Source organism: Onychostoma macrolepis, chromosome 24, assembly GCF_012432095.1.
Source record: "Onychostoma macrolepis isolate SWU-2019 chromosome 24, ASM1243209v1, whole genome shotgun sequence".
Lineage (NCBI taxonomy): Eukaryota > Metazoa > Chordata > Actinopteri > Cypriniformes > Cyprinidae > Onychostoma > Onychostoma macrolepis.
Window position 1 is genome coordinate 4828416 of NC_081178.1, and position 15723 is coordinate 4844138.

The window sequence follows — 15723 nt, forward strand, 5'->3', positions numbered from 1 at the left end:
TTTTTGCAGTGCATTTGGTGGATATCTGGAATATTATCGAGGTTTTCCGGGAAAACAGACTCAACTCCATGGACCTCAACACAGAGTTCTCAGTGTCACATTTGCAAGCAATACTGTCCACCGTCTTTTACCAGCTAAACAAGCGCTTGCCCACAACCCACCAGATCAATGTAGACCAGTCCATCTCGTACCTCCTCAACTTCCTGTTAGCGGCCTATGACCCGTAAGAAACCCTGCAGAGTTTCCTTAAATCTGTCTGAATGTATGATATAAAGTATTGACATTTCTTTAAGAAAGTTCATTTGAAGCTTTCAGCTTTCATGAGGACTCTTCATAATCTTCACTTGAATTGCTATATGTGACCATCTAAACATGTTAGTTGTCTTTTTCTAGGGAAGGAGTGGGAAAGATCTCGGTTTTCGTGGTGAAGATGGCCCTGGCTGCTCTCTGTGGAGGGAAGATTTTGGATAAACTAAGATGTAAGTTTCACTTTGGATTTGCCTTTGAACTGATATGTGTTCAATGGTTTGATGCTGATTAATGGGTTCTTAAGTGAATGGACTCGATTAATCATTCTATCATCATTTTAAAGGTCAGAGCAGCTGTCATTACTTGAAAGTCACTTTTAACCGTGAGGCATATTCGCCTCTCATGACCTTGTCAGTGTCGCTAAAACTTCTCGCCTCATTTCTGGTGAATCATTCTTAGACTTACAAAACTGTTCAAAAGTTTGGGGTTTGTAAGGTTTTTTAAAATAAATTTGCATCTTGATGCATAAAAAGAACATTTGTTTGTCTTTTGATCAATTTAATGTGTCCTTGCTGAATGAAAGTATGAGTTTCTTTCAAAAAATAAATACATTTATAAAATTTAACAGTAGTGTATATGCAGATATTTCAATGAAGTACTAAAAAGTTCTAGACGTTAAATATTGTGTACAATACAGAAGTTGTTTCCTACCTGCATCATGCTATGCTACCTGGATCTAGTATTACATAGTTTATTTAAAAAAAAAAAAAATGAAATTGATTGCTTGTCTTTTTTCCTTTAAGATGTATTTTCACAGATATCAGACCCAAACGGAGTGATGATATACTCACAGTTTGACCAGTTCCTAAGAGAGGTACTGAAACTGCCCATGACGGTTTTTGAGGGACCATCTTTTGGCTACACTGAGCAGTCCACAAGAACCTGCTTTCCGCAAGAGGTTTGAGATGACTTTTAAAATGATTTCTTATTTATTTAATTTCTTTTTTTAATTAGTATTCAAATTAATGATTCGTAATTAATAATTATTCAACAAGGATGCTTTAAATTGATCAAAAGTGACAAAAGACATTTATAATATTACAAAATTTCTATTTCACGTAAATGCTGTTCTTTTGAGCAGCAAATCAGCATATTAGAATGATTTCTGAAGGATCACTGAAGACTGGAGTGATGATGCTGAAAATTCAGCTTTGATCACAGAAATATATTACATTTTGCAATATATTACAATAGAAAACTGTTATTTTGAATTGTAATAATATTCCACAATATTGCTGTTTTTACTGCATGTTTGATCAAATAAGTGTAGCAAACCTTTGAATGTTGCATGGAGGACAATTAAAAAGGTGAAAAGTTTCACAGTAAGCAAGACTTTACAAGTAAGCAAAACCCTAGCAACCAATAAGTTGCAAATAGCAGCGTCCTTACAACCAACAGCAAGCACCATTCACAATTTCTTTAGAAAATGTAAAGAGCAAAACTGTTTTTCTCTTGTACGCACATGGTATTTATTGACTAATTTGTTTACTAACTGCTGTCCTTCCTCAGAAAAAGGTCTCGCTCAATGTGTTTCTTGACACGTTCATGTCGGATCCTCCTCCTCAGTGTCTGGTTTGGTTACCGCTGATGCATCGGCTGGCCAATGTTGAGAACGGTGCGCTTTAAGCATGTTTATTTCATTTTTGTAGCTTAGGCTTAGCGATATGTTAGTACTTCCTTCAGCCATTCAAATCCTAAATGAATGACAAATATTGTGACAGCGTTCAATTAGAAGTGTTGACTTGATTTTGCTCCTCTCTTCTCTAGTCTTCCATCCTGTGGAGTGCTCCTACTGCCACAGCCAGAGCATGATGGGATTCCGCTACCGTTGCCAACAATGTGATAATTACCAACTCTGCCAAGAGTGTTTCTGGAGGGGCCATGCCTCGGGCAGCCATAGCAACCAGCACCAGATGAAGGAGTACATGTCATGGGTAGGTGAACGGCTGGCCATGTGGGAACGTGACTGTGAGTAAGTGTCAGTGACGGCACGAGTCCTGTCATCCAAACAGCCTTTAGCCTTTGACAGCGTATGCCAGAAACCAGAGTCAAATCACTTTATGCATTTACACTAAATCTGATTTGAACTCTGAGCATTGAATTTGCCACTTTGGTAGCATTTACTTTTCTTTTCTAAAGTACTTTAAGATTTTAGTCAAAGTTACTTGTGTTTGGGAAGATTTTTTTCATGTTTTTGAAAGAAACGCTCAGCAAGGCTGAATTTATTTGATCAAAAATACAGTAAAACAGGAATATTGTGAAATATTATTGCAATTTAAAAGAACTGTTTTGTATTTGAATATGTTGTAAAACGTAATTTGTTCGTGTGATGTAAAGCTGAATTTTCAGCATCATTACTCCAGTCTTCAGTGTCACATGATCCTTCAGAAATCATTCATGATACGTTTTTTTCAAATTTTTCTGATGATAGAAAGTTCAAAATAACTGCATTTATTTGAAATATAAATCTTTTGTAACATTATAAATGTCTTTACAGTCACAATAAATACACACTTATTTTACACAGTATTTACAAAAAATAATATAGGTAAATACATTTTACATGACCATTTTCCACCCTGTCTCTGACTGTTATAATTAAACGTATTATTTGTTACTGTACCTTTAAGTCCTCTATATGTAAGTAATCTCTCGTATGATATTCTGTGGAGTATTTCTCCATAAACATTTATATTTATTTAAAATGAGCAAATACAATCCTGGTTTTCATAATATGGTTCCATTAAACATATTCATGTATATTTTTATAAATATTTTTTTCTTCTGGTTCAGTACAGTCCTTTATTTTTCTCCAGAAATCTCCAGCTAAGAAGTTGTCAGACGCTCTCAGTAAATCTCTGAGTTGTGCCTCCAGTCGAGAGCCTCCTCACCCAACGTTCTCCGAAACACCTGAGAAACCACTCAACCTCACTCATGTTGTGTATGTAAACTCAGACATCACCATATCCAACACATTTTGCTTGAATAATCCTCTTAAGTGTAAAATGACTCGCTGTATTAAACTGAATGCAACATAAATTGTGCATGCTAACATTGTCCTCCCTTGTGTTTTTGCTTTTATGCTGCGAAACAGGGACACATGGTACGTAAAGTGAGATGAAGGGTTATATATTCTCATTTGTCATATGATTTCACAATATTTTGATGGGGGAAAACTAATCTTAGACACACTGATATGTTTGACACTATGCAGACAGACACACTGACACACTTTTATCGCAGCGCCTCAATTATTGTTTGCATTTCCTCTAGGCCTCCCAGACCCGCGACCAGTGGAAATGAATACATACTCTCTCACTCCATGCCTTCCTCAGGAAACCCTTACTCCAGCAAAACGTGAGTCTATTACTGTACGACACTTTCAATAGGAGTATGTGTGCAAGCATAAAGCTGAGCTTAAAGCATTCATGTTCGATCAGACAGGCTGCTATTAGACTAAAACTGTCACTATTTTTGTTAAATAAAAAAATGGAATTAGAATTAAATATAAATATTGTATACTTAATAACTGTCACTGTCCCGTATACTGGACGCCTAAGTTTACTTCACTGTTTTACAATTAAATCCTAATCTAATCATGACAAACTATATATCGTTGGAAAGATCTAAGACTCCTAAATAGGTATTTTACCACTTTTTCTGTAAAAAAATTATGTAGGAAAAGTAATAGATTAATTTATGACAAGAGTGCACCTGAAAAAAAAATCTACATCATAACAGGAATTCTGACCTTTGTCACAGAAAGTCTTCTTAGTTGCCTTTTTCTCTATCACGAATTAGAAATCATAAGAAATTATTTATCAGTAGAAAATTAAAATCTCAAAATTCATCCTTTGAAACATTGCATTACCATGGAAATGGTACATTAAAATCATGTTACAAAATATTTTCATTCATGAATTATAAAAATTTAAGTTTGGATAGTGCACTATATTGTCTATGTTCAAAACTGTGAGTGACAGTTAAAGGCTTAAATGAAAATTAGAAATAACTAAATCGAAATCTTTAAAAAAAATTATAGCAATTACAAAAGCAGTAAAACTTAAAAAAAAGAAAACTGAAATTACAAAAATGAAAGCATTTATATACTATAAAATGCTACTAAAATACAGTAACTGCTGTAAACATGTTCTGATCCCTTTGTGGTGTGTTTTAAACATGTTTGTGGAAGTATACATGTGTTGCTTATTAATTTGTTTTATTATGTCTCATTTTGGGGGTAAAAAGAGGAGCTCACGATGAGACCAAACAAATACAGTTGTATTCCCGGACAGCCCCAGATCTTTTAAAAGGGAAAGGGTAAGTCAGCGTGGATGAAATAATGTCACTATTATCTGTTGTAAGCACAACAAGCGTGTAAAGGAATAACAAGGAGTAAAGATCATCTTGTAATGGGATACATGGGACTGTTTGGAGTAGATGCAAATGAAAACAAGGCTGTGAGGGATTGAAGTACAGCCCGTTTAAGGTGTTGTATGGTTTTGTCCCTGATTGGCTTTGGTTCAGACAAAAAAAAAATGTTGAGAATATGTCCTTTGTCAATTGCAAATTTATAAAAGACTAATTTGGATTGTACTTCCATCCCACACAACCCAATTCCATTTGCACGAAGTTAAAGGAATAGTTCACCCAAAAATGCAAATTTGCTGAAAATATACTCACCCTCAGGCCATCCAAGATGTAGATGAGTTTGTTTTTTCATGGGAAAAGATTTGGATGAATTTAGGATTACATGACTTGCTCATCAATGGATCCTCTGCAGTGGATGGGTGCCGTCAGAAAGAGAGTCCAAACAGCTGATAAAAACATCACAATAATCCAGTCCATCAATTATCTTCTTGTGAAGTGAAAAGCTGCATGTTTCTAAGAAACAAATCCAGTTGTTTGCACTCTCATTCTGACGGCACCCATTCACTGCAGAGGATCCATTGGTGAGCAAGTGATGTGATGCTAAATTTCTCCAAATTTTTTCTGATGAAGCAAATTTTCATTTTTGGATGGACTATTCCTTTAAATATGTCATCTCAACTCTAACTAAAGTCTATTTGCATTCTGTATTATTATTAATGCATTCAAATAATGCAAAAATTGTAAAGTGGAATCGTAAGAAGATCGTGAGAAGATGCTTTTTTAGACCCCATTATTTTTCATCTCATCTGTGTTTGTGAAACATGGTTTCAGGGTTCAGTACAGCCTCGATATTGCGGATAGGCTCGCTGATGAGCACATACTTATCGGACTTTATGTGAATCTCCTCCGAAAGGACCGTTCATGGTCAGTGTGAGCTGTCGGTCTGCTGAGGTTGCTGTGGCAGTTTTCTTCCTAATCTGTTTTAGAGCTCCAAGGTCACCATGTCAGTCTGGTAATACCCAGAATTCAGTGTAACATTGTTAATGTCAAACTATCATTTGAGGTTTTTCCACAGTTTCAATGTATCTAATATAATCTGTGCATTTTAGAAAGGACACCAGATGTGGGATGGTGACTATTCTGGCCACAGTGCTGTCTTATGTTTGCAGCTTGCTAACTGGCTAGGCTTTTGTTGTGTTTAAGCAATGTATTTACTCTGTGTTAAACATATTACATTTCACTGCCATAGAGCGCAGCAGTCCGGAAGTATTTTCCCCATAGAGAGATGGAAGTGTATTAACCTTTCAGTACAGAACTACCTTGAGCTCTGAGGGTGTATAGTGATAAAATATGCTTCTATAGAGTGTGATTACAAAATCATATTTGATTGCTGAACTCCCAGTGAAGAACTACACAACCTATAATCCTACACTATCCATAATTCACCAATCTGAGAAGTTGCTGTTGCACAATATAAGTTTTATAAATGCATAAAAATAGCGTTTTAAACTCATTGACTTATAATCTATATATTTATATTTTATTTTAATTATGTCATTCAAAATTCTTCATGCAGCATTCCTGTAAGTAGAACCTAAGATTATGGGTTTGATTCCCATGGAATGCATGTTGTCAATGCAATATCACTTCAGATAAATCTATAAATATAATATATTCATGGGATGAGAAGTCCCTCATTACTGTATTTGTATGTAGTGTTTTTCAGATTTTCATGTATTTTTGCTGCAATCACATGTTGCTATGATTCTTTTCAGAGCCTGTTGGTTGGGTTCATGGATTTTTAATTGGCTATGGTGAAAATGAATTGAAAAAAATACATCTATAACCAGAGCTGCAGGGAAAAAAAAGTGTCGTTCACTGTAGCGCTCTATTGCAGCAGATGTATGCACACAATAGTTCAAAATGAGAACTATTAATAGCATCCCTTGCTTATTAAGTAAATACTGCCAACTTAAATGAATCCATCCCAAACTCTAATTTGCCCTCTAATTCTAAAGACAAACATTTTATGGACTCTTTTGGAATAATATTTTGTTCCCATCCGTTATTCAAATAGTGTGTAAACTTCTAATTTGATTAATATATGACAAATATATGATTCATTATTACAGTAAATATGGGTCTTTCTTGTATGTGTGAATTTTGTGTAGAAGTGCATGTCATTTTTGGGAAGATTTGTTTCAATTTGATGTGCAAGAACAGAAAATACACAATCAATTATCCATTTTCGGCTTGGCAACTAGTCTTTAAACAAGGACATGATTATGATGGATCTCAGAGTCACCAGTATCTCTGAATGAACCGGTTATCTTTGGCTACGTGTTTCATTTGTTTTCTCATTAGGCGACACCCTTAGCTATGGTTGTGTTTCCCAGCAAAGATTTCTAATATTATGATCATCCTTGCTTGCTTTGCTCTTAGCCTTGCAGTGCTTTTTTGGGAAACTGGGGCTCTGTGGTCTTCATGATTTGCTTAGATCCTGAAATGTTTTTACATATGCTGGAAAGGCTTTCATTTCTGTGATTAGGACAGTACTGGTCCATAAGTTCTCTAAAATTATGTTCTTTTGATTCATAAAGGCTATTTTTACTTTTCTGCCTATTTAAAGAAACACAACAAAGTTTTGTAGCTCTATCCTTCATGCATATATGTGTGTGTGTGTGTGTGTGACACACATACATGAAGGTTAGTGCAAGAAAACAACAAAGCTATGTACAGGATGAAATGAATGATTGAACCTCTAGTTTGTTTACTATCTATGCTTGAGCTTTGCATAAGCTACTAATTGCTATAGATGGTGTATATATAATGTTACAGTAAGTGCTTTTGTCATTCTGAACCAGTAACTATAAAGATGACCGAGCGCCACCCTTTTCTGTGATTGACAGTTTCCAGGAGAGCTGTAAAAACCAAGATGATGAACACTTCCTCATTGCCCGTTATGCCTCCCGATTGGCTGCTGATGGAGCTGCCGCGGTAAGACAGCCAATTAGAGCACTTGCTCAGAAAAACATTCTATTATTCATCGAATATTAATGCCATACTTTTTTCGAAACTGCTATAAATTAAATTCGAGAAGATCAGTTTTTTTTTTTTTTCTTTTCCATTAATAGATTGATGTAACGGGCAATTGGATTGTTTGGGAAATCCGTTTGCAAACAATCATTATTTGTGCTTGTGGTGCCACAGAAATTACACGCTGCTTCTTTAATTATTATGAATATGCACAAATAAATTCAGGTAACGACTCATTAACCTTATATACAACCTGACAACTGTTAACAGAAGACCAGAGTCCCGGCGGACATCTCTCTGTGTCTGGACTCCAACAAACAGCAGCGACAACTTATCGCCGAGCTAGAGAACAAGAACAAGTGAGTTTGAGTCTGTTTATTTTAGCATTGCACAGTGACTTTGAATTAGCATTCTTAAAATGAATAAATTGTGTTTTCAGGGAGATTTTGCAAGAGATCCAACGCCTGAGACAACAACATGAAGAAGCTTCCCAACCTCCGTTAGACAAAAGCCAACAAAACCCAACGTTACTGGCTGAACTGAGACTGCTCAGGTAAACAACTGCGCATGCACACATACAGCGTACAGCCGTGAATCAGACCTGAAACCTGATCGGATGTGGTGAACAACAGATGCTGATGGTTACGAGATAGACAGCATTGAAAGTGAGTGCAACCTGATCATGGCTCTTCTCGTGAATGAGTGAAAGCACTTTAAAAGCAATTTGCAACACTGAGGCTCCTTCCTGTTTGTGGACATCACCAGTTCAGATTTGAATAGTGAACTGAGCCAAGCATGGATATTTAAATAAGCTCTAGTTCCCAATGTTTACTTTGGTTTTATTCTAGCAATATTAATTGTAGTAACATGATATTTTGGCACTAGATTCATGTTAAATCATTTATTAGGGAAGTGCTTTGTGTGGCAGTTTTACTTTCCAAATGTGTTTTTATTACTATTTCCATAATAAACACTATAGTTTGTTATATAAAAACCATTATTCTATTTATGGAAATTAGATTTGACCTATTATTAATAGTCTATTGCAAATAACACAGTTCAGAATATGATTCCCAGGGAAGAGCTATGGTAAATATATATATATATATATATATATATATATATATATATATATATATATATATATATATATATATATATATATATATATATATATATATATATTTTTTTTTTTTTTTTTTTTTTATCCTTACACACCAGCTTTGGTTTCTAAATGTGTTTTTATTTCTATTTTCATAGTAAACACCATAGTTTTTTTAAATAAAACCATTATTATATTTATTTAAATTTGATTTTAGCTGTTACCTATTGATAGTCTATTGCAAATTCCACATTTAAGAATATAATTCCATTCCATGGTAAATTTTTATATTATGGTAAATCATTTTTATATCCTTACCTCCACGTTTTGGTTTATAATTATTTTTTTATTACTATTTTCTTAATGAACATGAATCATGATAGAGGGTTTTGTAAAAACCATAATTACATTTTTAGAAATTAGATTTGACCTGTAAATAAAACCTACTTGAAGTACCATGTTATAGAATATGGTTCCTAGGGAAGAATTTTACATTTGTATATATTTTTTTATATATTTATAATTAAAAAAAATGTATATTAAAATAAAAAAAATGTTTGTTTATTTTATGTTGTTTTTATATATTTTACGCACCTGCTTTTCATGATTGGCATTTCTTTAAAGTAGAAAACATCTGATAAAAACAGTTTGGGTGAATTGTGGGTGTTGTGTGGCATTATGTATTTTATTCATAAACCATTCATAATCTGATTTAACCAGGCATTGCTTGCCTCTACACCCTGCAAATTGTGTTCAGCACTGATTGTGTGGGTGTGTTTACACCATTACCTAATTTGTATAATTTATTTCATAAATATGGTGGTAAATAGCACATGAAAATAGGGTCAAAAATCAGGTTGTTTATGGATCCACAATTATTTTTTGGTTAATGTTGAAGTTATATTGATAATAGCATGGCTTGCTTTGTCTGATTGTGTCTCAGGCAGAGGAAGGAGGAGTTGGAGCAGAGGATGTCGGCCCTTCAGGACAGCCGTCGAGAACTCATGGTCCAACTAGAGCAGCTCATGCTTCTGTTAAAGGTGAAGATCTCACACAAAAACACAACAAATGATGATGACACGATTTTAAAGGGATAGTTCACCCAAAAATGAAAATTCCGTCATCGTTTACTCACCCTCACGTAGTTCCAAACCTGTATGATTGTCTTTGTTCTGCTGAACACAAAGGAAGATATTCTGAAGAATGTGGGAAACAGAGCAGTTCTGGGGCACCATTGACTTCCATAGTATTTTTGAGTAAATGATGACAGAATTTTCATTTTTGGGTGAACTATCCCTTTATCAGAATGTAGAAATGCAGAGTTCCATGTTAACCAGCTGAACTGCTCCATCTACAGGAAGAAGAGCTAAAAAGAGCTGTAAGTCTCAGAGTCTAGTAACAAAACTGCGTGTTAATATACTTCAGCTGATTTGAGATTAACTGTATGTTGTGTGTTTGTTCTTCCTAATATTAAATTTATGAAATGTTTTGTGTTGGTTGTGTCTTTGGCATCCAGAACTTACATTTGTTCATTTAGCATAGCACAAATCAAAATAAATGCATGCTGTTAGACAGACTACATTTGAGCATGTCAGTTACACAATCTAATTCTTCTTGATCAGTTTTTGAACAAAATAATAATACATTTTGATGTGTATCTCATTGTTTGTGCTATAGACATGAATGATTGGCAAAAAAAAAAAAAAACTGAGACTTGTGAGCTTACTCTTTTGACCACCAATAACACCAGTCATTTTTAAGACAACCAACAATTTACTCATTAGACAATTTACCTGCAAAATGACATTACAAAATGTCCGTTATTATTCATTAATTTTCTAATCATTATTTAATTTACAAAGATTTGACTTTATGTGTTTTATATGTTTTGTCACTCATTCAGACACTATGAGCATTTGATATTGTGGGATTTTTATGAAGTTGGTGTTAATTCAGTGTTATTTATATACTATTATAGTATTATTCATATTTTTAATTAGCCTTTTAATGTATTTTAGCTTTTTTTTTTTTAGCTTTTTTTTAACATTTCTATTTTGTTTCAAATTATTTATTTTAGTACGTCAACTTCAAATTATTTTATTTCAGTTAGTTGCCAAGGCAATATTTCTCATTTTCATTTAAGTATTTAAATTTAAATTTACATTTTTCAACTCAACTTTAAGTAAGCTTTTCATCTAATGCTTATATTTTATTTAATTGCAGCTTTATTTCAATTAATGAAAAGGATTTTTAATCATTTTAGTTTTATTAGCAGTAACAGCACAGGTTTAATGTTACATTTGTGTAATCTCCTGATAATCTCCTTTTGTTTCCTAGAACCAGGGCCCTGGCCCCTCTCCTCGCTCCTCCCCCAGCCACACCATCAACACATCCATCCAATCAGTGTCCGGCAATACCACACCCATCCCCATGCCCGTCCAATCAACATCCGGCAATACCACGCCCAGTCAGACACCGCAGGACTCGCTCATGGGCCTGGGAGGAGAGGTGCAGCAGGCCTTCTCTCAGGGTAACAAGCACGCTCCTCTTGTGTTTTCATGAGTTTCATACATTCAGCCTGCCCTGACAAAGGTTAAATACACTGGAGAGTTTATTTAAAAATAGGTCAAATACACCGGAGATTATAAAAGCACAAATGTGAGATTTGTATTTTTGGTCAAGCATTTAAATGAATTATGCAGCAAAGTAATTATTTTGAAATAAGATTGCTTTTCTAGATTCCATGTGAAAAGTGCTTTTGTTTATTTACTATTTCAGTTTTAACCAACATCTTAACTAAATCACATTGAAGTTAAAGTATGTTCTGAAATGCACTTATCTATAAATCAAAACCATACCTTTTTAATATATTAAATAAAATTATGAAGTTTTTAAGTAGCAACTATTAAATAATAATAAATGAATTATATAATTTAATAATACATATTATGCTACTTGTCAAAAATGAAAATAAGAAAAAATCAATGATTTTGAAAGAAGTCTTATGCTCACCAAGGCTGCATTTATTTCCTCAATAACACAGTAAAATTGTGACATATTATTACAATTTAAAATAACTGTTTTCTGTGTGAATATATTGTAAAATGTAATTTATTCCTGTGTTCAAAGCTGAATTTTCAGCATCATTACTCCAGTCTTCAGTGTCACGTGATCCTTCAGAAATCATTCTAATATGCTGATTTGCTGCTTAAGAAACATTTCTGATTATTATCAACATTGAAAATGCATTTATATTTATTTAATATTATTAAAAAATAAATCATTTTATTGCTTTGTTAAAGGCTCCAGAAGGAACTTAAGAAATGATCTCCTGGTAGCTGCAGACTCCATAACCAACACAATGTCTTCATTGGTGAAAGAACTTAACTCGGGTAATATCGAATTTATACACATATATTTAACTGTAATTATAGAATAAGTCATATTTCATGTTCAAACTTTGCCTTCAACCATGTTTAGAGGCGGGAAGTGAAACAGACGGCATCTCTGACCTCACGTTCCCAACATCAGATGTTCTCCACGCCAGGAGCTCTTCAAGATCAGGGTAACAAAAACAGCTGCTGTTTTCACCTGCTAACTGACGGATCCTGTGTTGTCCAGATCTCCATGGCCACATGTTTACAGTGTTTCTGGTCTCGTAGGGCAGCAGGTAAGCTGGAGTCTGGGGATTTCTATGGACATGATCTGGAAAAGCAGCTGAACAGAGAGCTGAAGATGGAGGAACGTCTCAGACACACACCGGAACAGGACAAGAACATCCTGGTGAGACGCTTCTAAACATACACAAAGGCCCACAATAAACCTTCTTATAGGGGATTTCAATAATGCAGAAGTAAGATCAGCTTCTGTCCAAATTAATATGTGTACCAGAGCAGTTTGAATGCCAGAGAGCTTTGCATGTGAAACACTGGAATATGCAAATGACCGAACCAACCATCATTAGTCATTGTTTTACTCCTATTTATAATCTTTGCATTATTATGCTGCTAAACAGTAACACAATTAGCATCTTAATTCAATGAGAATAAGATCAAAGAATACTGAAAACAATGTTTCACTTTTTCCACACTGATAAAAATGATTTTGTGGTGAAGTAAATACTACAGAAAAACAAATGCAATTTCTACATTAAATAATTTAGTTCAGGCAAGAATTTAAATAAAATAGTATATTCAATTCAATATTAGTATTCAATTTAAGCTTGTAGAATTTAAAGTTTGAACTTCTAAGTATATTTTCGTGTACAGGATCGTGTGACACTGAAGACTGGAGTAATGATGCTGAAAATTCAGCTTTGCATCGCAGGAATAAATTAAATTTTTTTAAAATACATTGCAATAGAAAACAGGTATTTGAAATTGTAATAGTATTTCACAATATTACTGTTTTTACTATATTTTTGATCAAATAAATGCAGCCTTGGTGATCATTTTTAATAAACATTTGGCAGCATTATTTTTGCCTTTAAATTAAATAATACATATATGTAACAAGTGATTTATTTTGAAGATAAAAACCCCAGAAAAGATGAATAATAACTCCAATGTTTCTGTATTCGCACCCATATTGTCATCTGCCCCAAAGCCATTTTTAAGCAGCAAACTTTGGATGAATGTTCTGGGAAATGCCAGCGGTGTGTCACGAGTGCGCTGCATCGTATATCAAATTATATTTCTTTTTAATTGCTATAGAAATTAGATGAAATAGAAATGAAATATCCATTAAACCAAATGGATATTTCATTGTAATGAACACATCCCCAGGCTGCTTCCAGGCACCTGTTTCTGAGTGCCGAGATGATGTTCATTTTAACCGTGCATCTGTACAAATATTGCCACAGGTGCTGCATGCAATGTGCCACAACTATTACCGCAAATTCCTTCCTATCATGTCACGTGTGGTATCAGGTCATTTTAGCATGGTACAGAAAGCCTTATGAGGAACACTTAAGCAATTCAGTCCATTTTAAACTCCTCAATTCTGTGTTTTTTCCAGGTGACTTTACAAGAATAGCTGCGTTTTAATAAGCAATCGTAAGTACTTTTCAGTTGAGCTGTGACAGATGCAATACAACAGTGTTTGATGGTTCAAACGAAGGTTTTCTCTTTGTCTCATCACAGGGAGGAAGATTGAGCGACTCTGAAGCACTGTGCAACCAGGCCTGAGCTGGAACATACCACACTTCTGAAAAGCATCAACAATACTGTGGTACACAACCCAATCTATAAATATAGAAATATATTTTTAGAATCTACAAGATGTTTTAAGACAAAACTGTGAACCGACTTTGGAAATTACAAATAATGGAACTGTCTACAACACCGCCAGTGCCATAAATCCAGTGATTATGAGATTATTTCATTTCCTTGGTGTTAATGTGTTCGGTTTGGTTTATTTCCGTGTGTATCTGTTCAGACTTGTACTGTATTTAAATATCTGTTGGGTAAAGTGGGGGTGATCTTTAATGAAGCTGCTATCTTTACAAACGACATCTTTTATTGTACGTTTAAGAGCATAACAGCCTGATCCGATGCTCTTTTAAAGCATATATTAAAAACAAGAGTAGGATTATGTTGTAGTTTCAGTTTCTCTTTTTGAGATTTGAGATTTTCTCATAGTGTTTGATACACAAATACACTGCCTTAGCTTATCAGACTTATTTTAATAGATGGATAGGTATGTGTACTTTGTTGCAATTTATTCATTTTTAAAGACATTATAATTAATAAGAACAGTCCAGAAACAGGTGAATCTCATATATATGTCACCACTTATTTTTTTCACTGTTATTTTAACATTTATGGGTTTTTTGTTTTGTTTTGTTTGTTCGTTTGTAGGTTTATTTAACTTTATTTTTAATAAATTCTCAAAAATAAAAATGTAATATGTTTTGCATGAAGAAAATAAATCCTGTTTTTAGGAACATTACTATTTCATATATATGCATGTATGTATGTGTATATATGTATATGTATAATATATATATATAATATGCATTATTGCAATATTATTTATTAAATTATTTATTCTCTTCTCTTCATGTAAAATATATTTCATTGTTCTGGTTTCTTTCAGCATTTTTTTTTTCTTTGGATTTTAGAGTCTATTGCATGTTTTTTGACAGGTTTCATGAGATTCACCCAAAACTTTGTACCTCTGCATTCAGTGGAAGATATTATTTGACTCCAAAGAGCACACAGTACATTTACCATGCTCTATTATTTAACTTGCAACGTTTTAAATGTTTTAAGAAACAATGAAACAGACATTTTTGAGACAAATATATGTGACCGCAACTGACACTACTGAATGTGCTGTTATGTTGATAAAGGAGCGACAAGATGAAAAAGCATATTTAGGTGTAAGATATGTTGATCTAGAACAGAATTTTCATGCTTGATTTGATTTTGTCAGTGAATATGAATTCCTTGTAAAGACCGTCTGTAGTAGACGGGTTAAGGAAGACTGGTTTGGCTTTGACCATCTCCAGACTCTTTCGTTGATGTGTTTTCTTTGATATGCTACTGTCACACTGCAGCGCTCACATTCTTCTCACAGTCTACTCAGACAGGCAGTTACACACCAGAACAACAACAACAACAACATAAAAAGCAGCATCCGCACCCTGCTGCCAACCATTGCACTTTTCAGTGATTTTGCATGGAACTAAAGAAAAATAAAAAATATTATGTTGTACAAGTATCATCAAGTGTCCAAATGTCATGTTTAATGTTATTTCATAAAATCTATATCTGTCACTATATTTTCCATGTCTTTAGAGTTTGTTCCATGTTGGTTAAAACTCATCCTTCATTTCAAATAATTTTGCACACAGTGCTGTTTTGAATTGTCATATGTTGATGCAATATACACAACGGCCACTA

At 34.0% G+C, this 15723-nt stretch overlaps 1 protein-coding gene across 7 annotated transcripts in view; it reads left to right on the plus strand.

Annotated features, from left to right (window-relative positions):
* Positions 1-15723, plus strand: part of dtna (dystrobrevin, alpha) — a 145926-nt gene extending 130203 nt beyond the window's left edge. For 4 of the 7 annotated variants that reach the window (XM_058764921.1, XM_058764926.1, XM_058764925.1 and 1 more), the window contains 20 exons: positions 10-223; positions 394-479; positions 1053-1207; positions 1819-1924; positions 2077-2243; positions 3126-3250; positions 3583-3666; positions 4558-4629; positions 5512-5604; positions 7590-7677; positions 7987-8075; positions 8156-8269; positions 9762-9858; positions 10176-10196; positions 11156-11348; positions 12121-12210; positions 12299-12383; positions 12481-12601; positions 13835-13872; positions 13960-15723. In XM_058764921.1, the coding sequence (XP_058620904.1) occupies positions 10-223; positions 394-479; positions 1053-1207; positions 1819-1924; positions 2077-2243; positions 3126-3250; positions 3583-3666; positions 4558-4629; positions 5512-5604; positions 7590-7677; positions 7987-8075; positions 8156-8269; positions 9762-9858; positions 10176-10196; positions 11156-11348; positions 12121-12210; positions 12299-12383; positions 12481-12601; positions 13835-13852 (2018 nt within the window). In that variant the 3' untranslated portion in view covers positions 13853-13872; positions 13960-15723. Of the gene's footprint in view, positions 1-9; positions 224-393; positions 480-1052; positions 1208-1818; positions 1925-2076; positions 2244-3125; positions 3251-3582; positions 3667-4557; positions 4630-5511; positions 5605-7589; positions 7678-7986; positions 8076-8155; positions 8270-9761; positions 9859-10175; positions 10197-11155; positions 11349-12120; positions 12211-12298; positions 12384-12480; positions 12602-13834; positions 13873-13959 lie in introns of those variants that run through there. The other 3 variants (XR_009269017.1, XM_058764922.1, XM_058764923.1) reach the window with 3 other exon arrangements.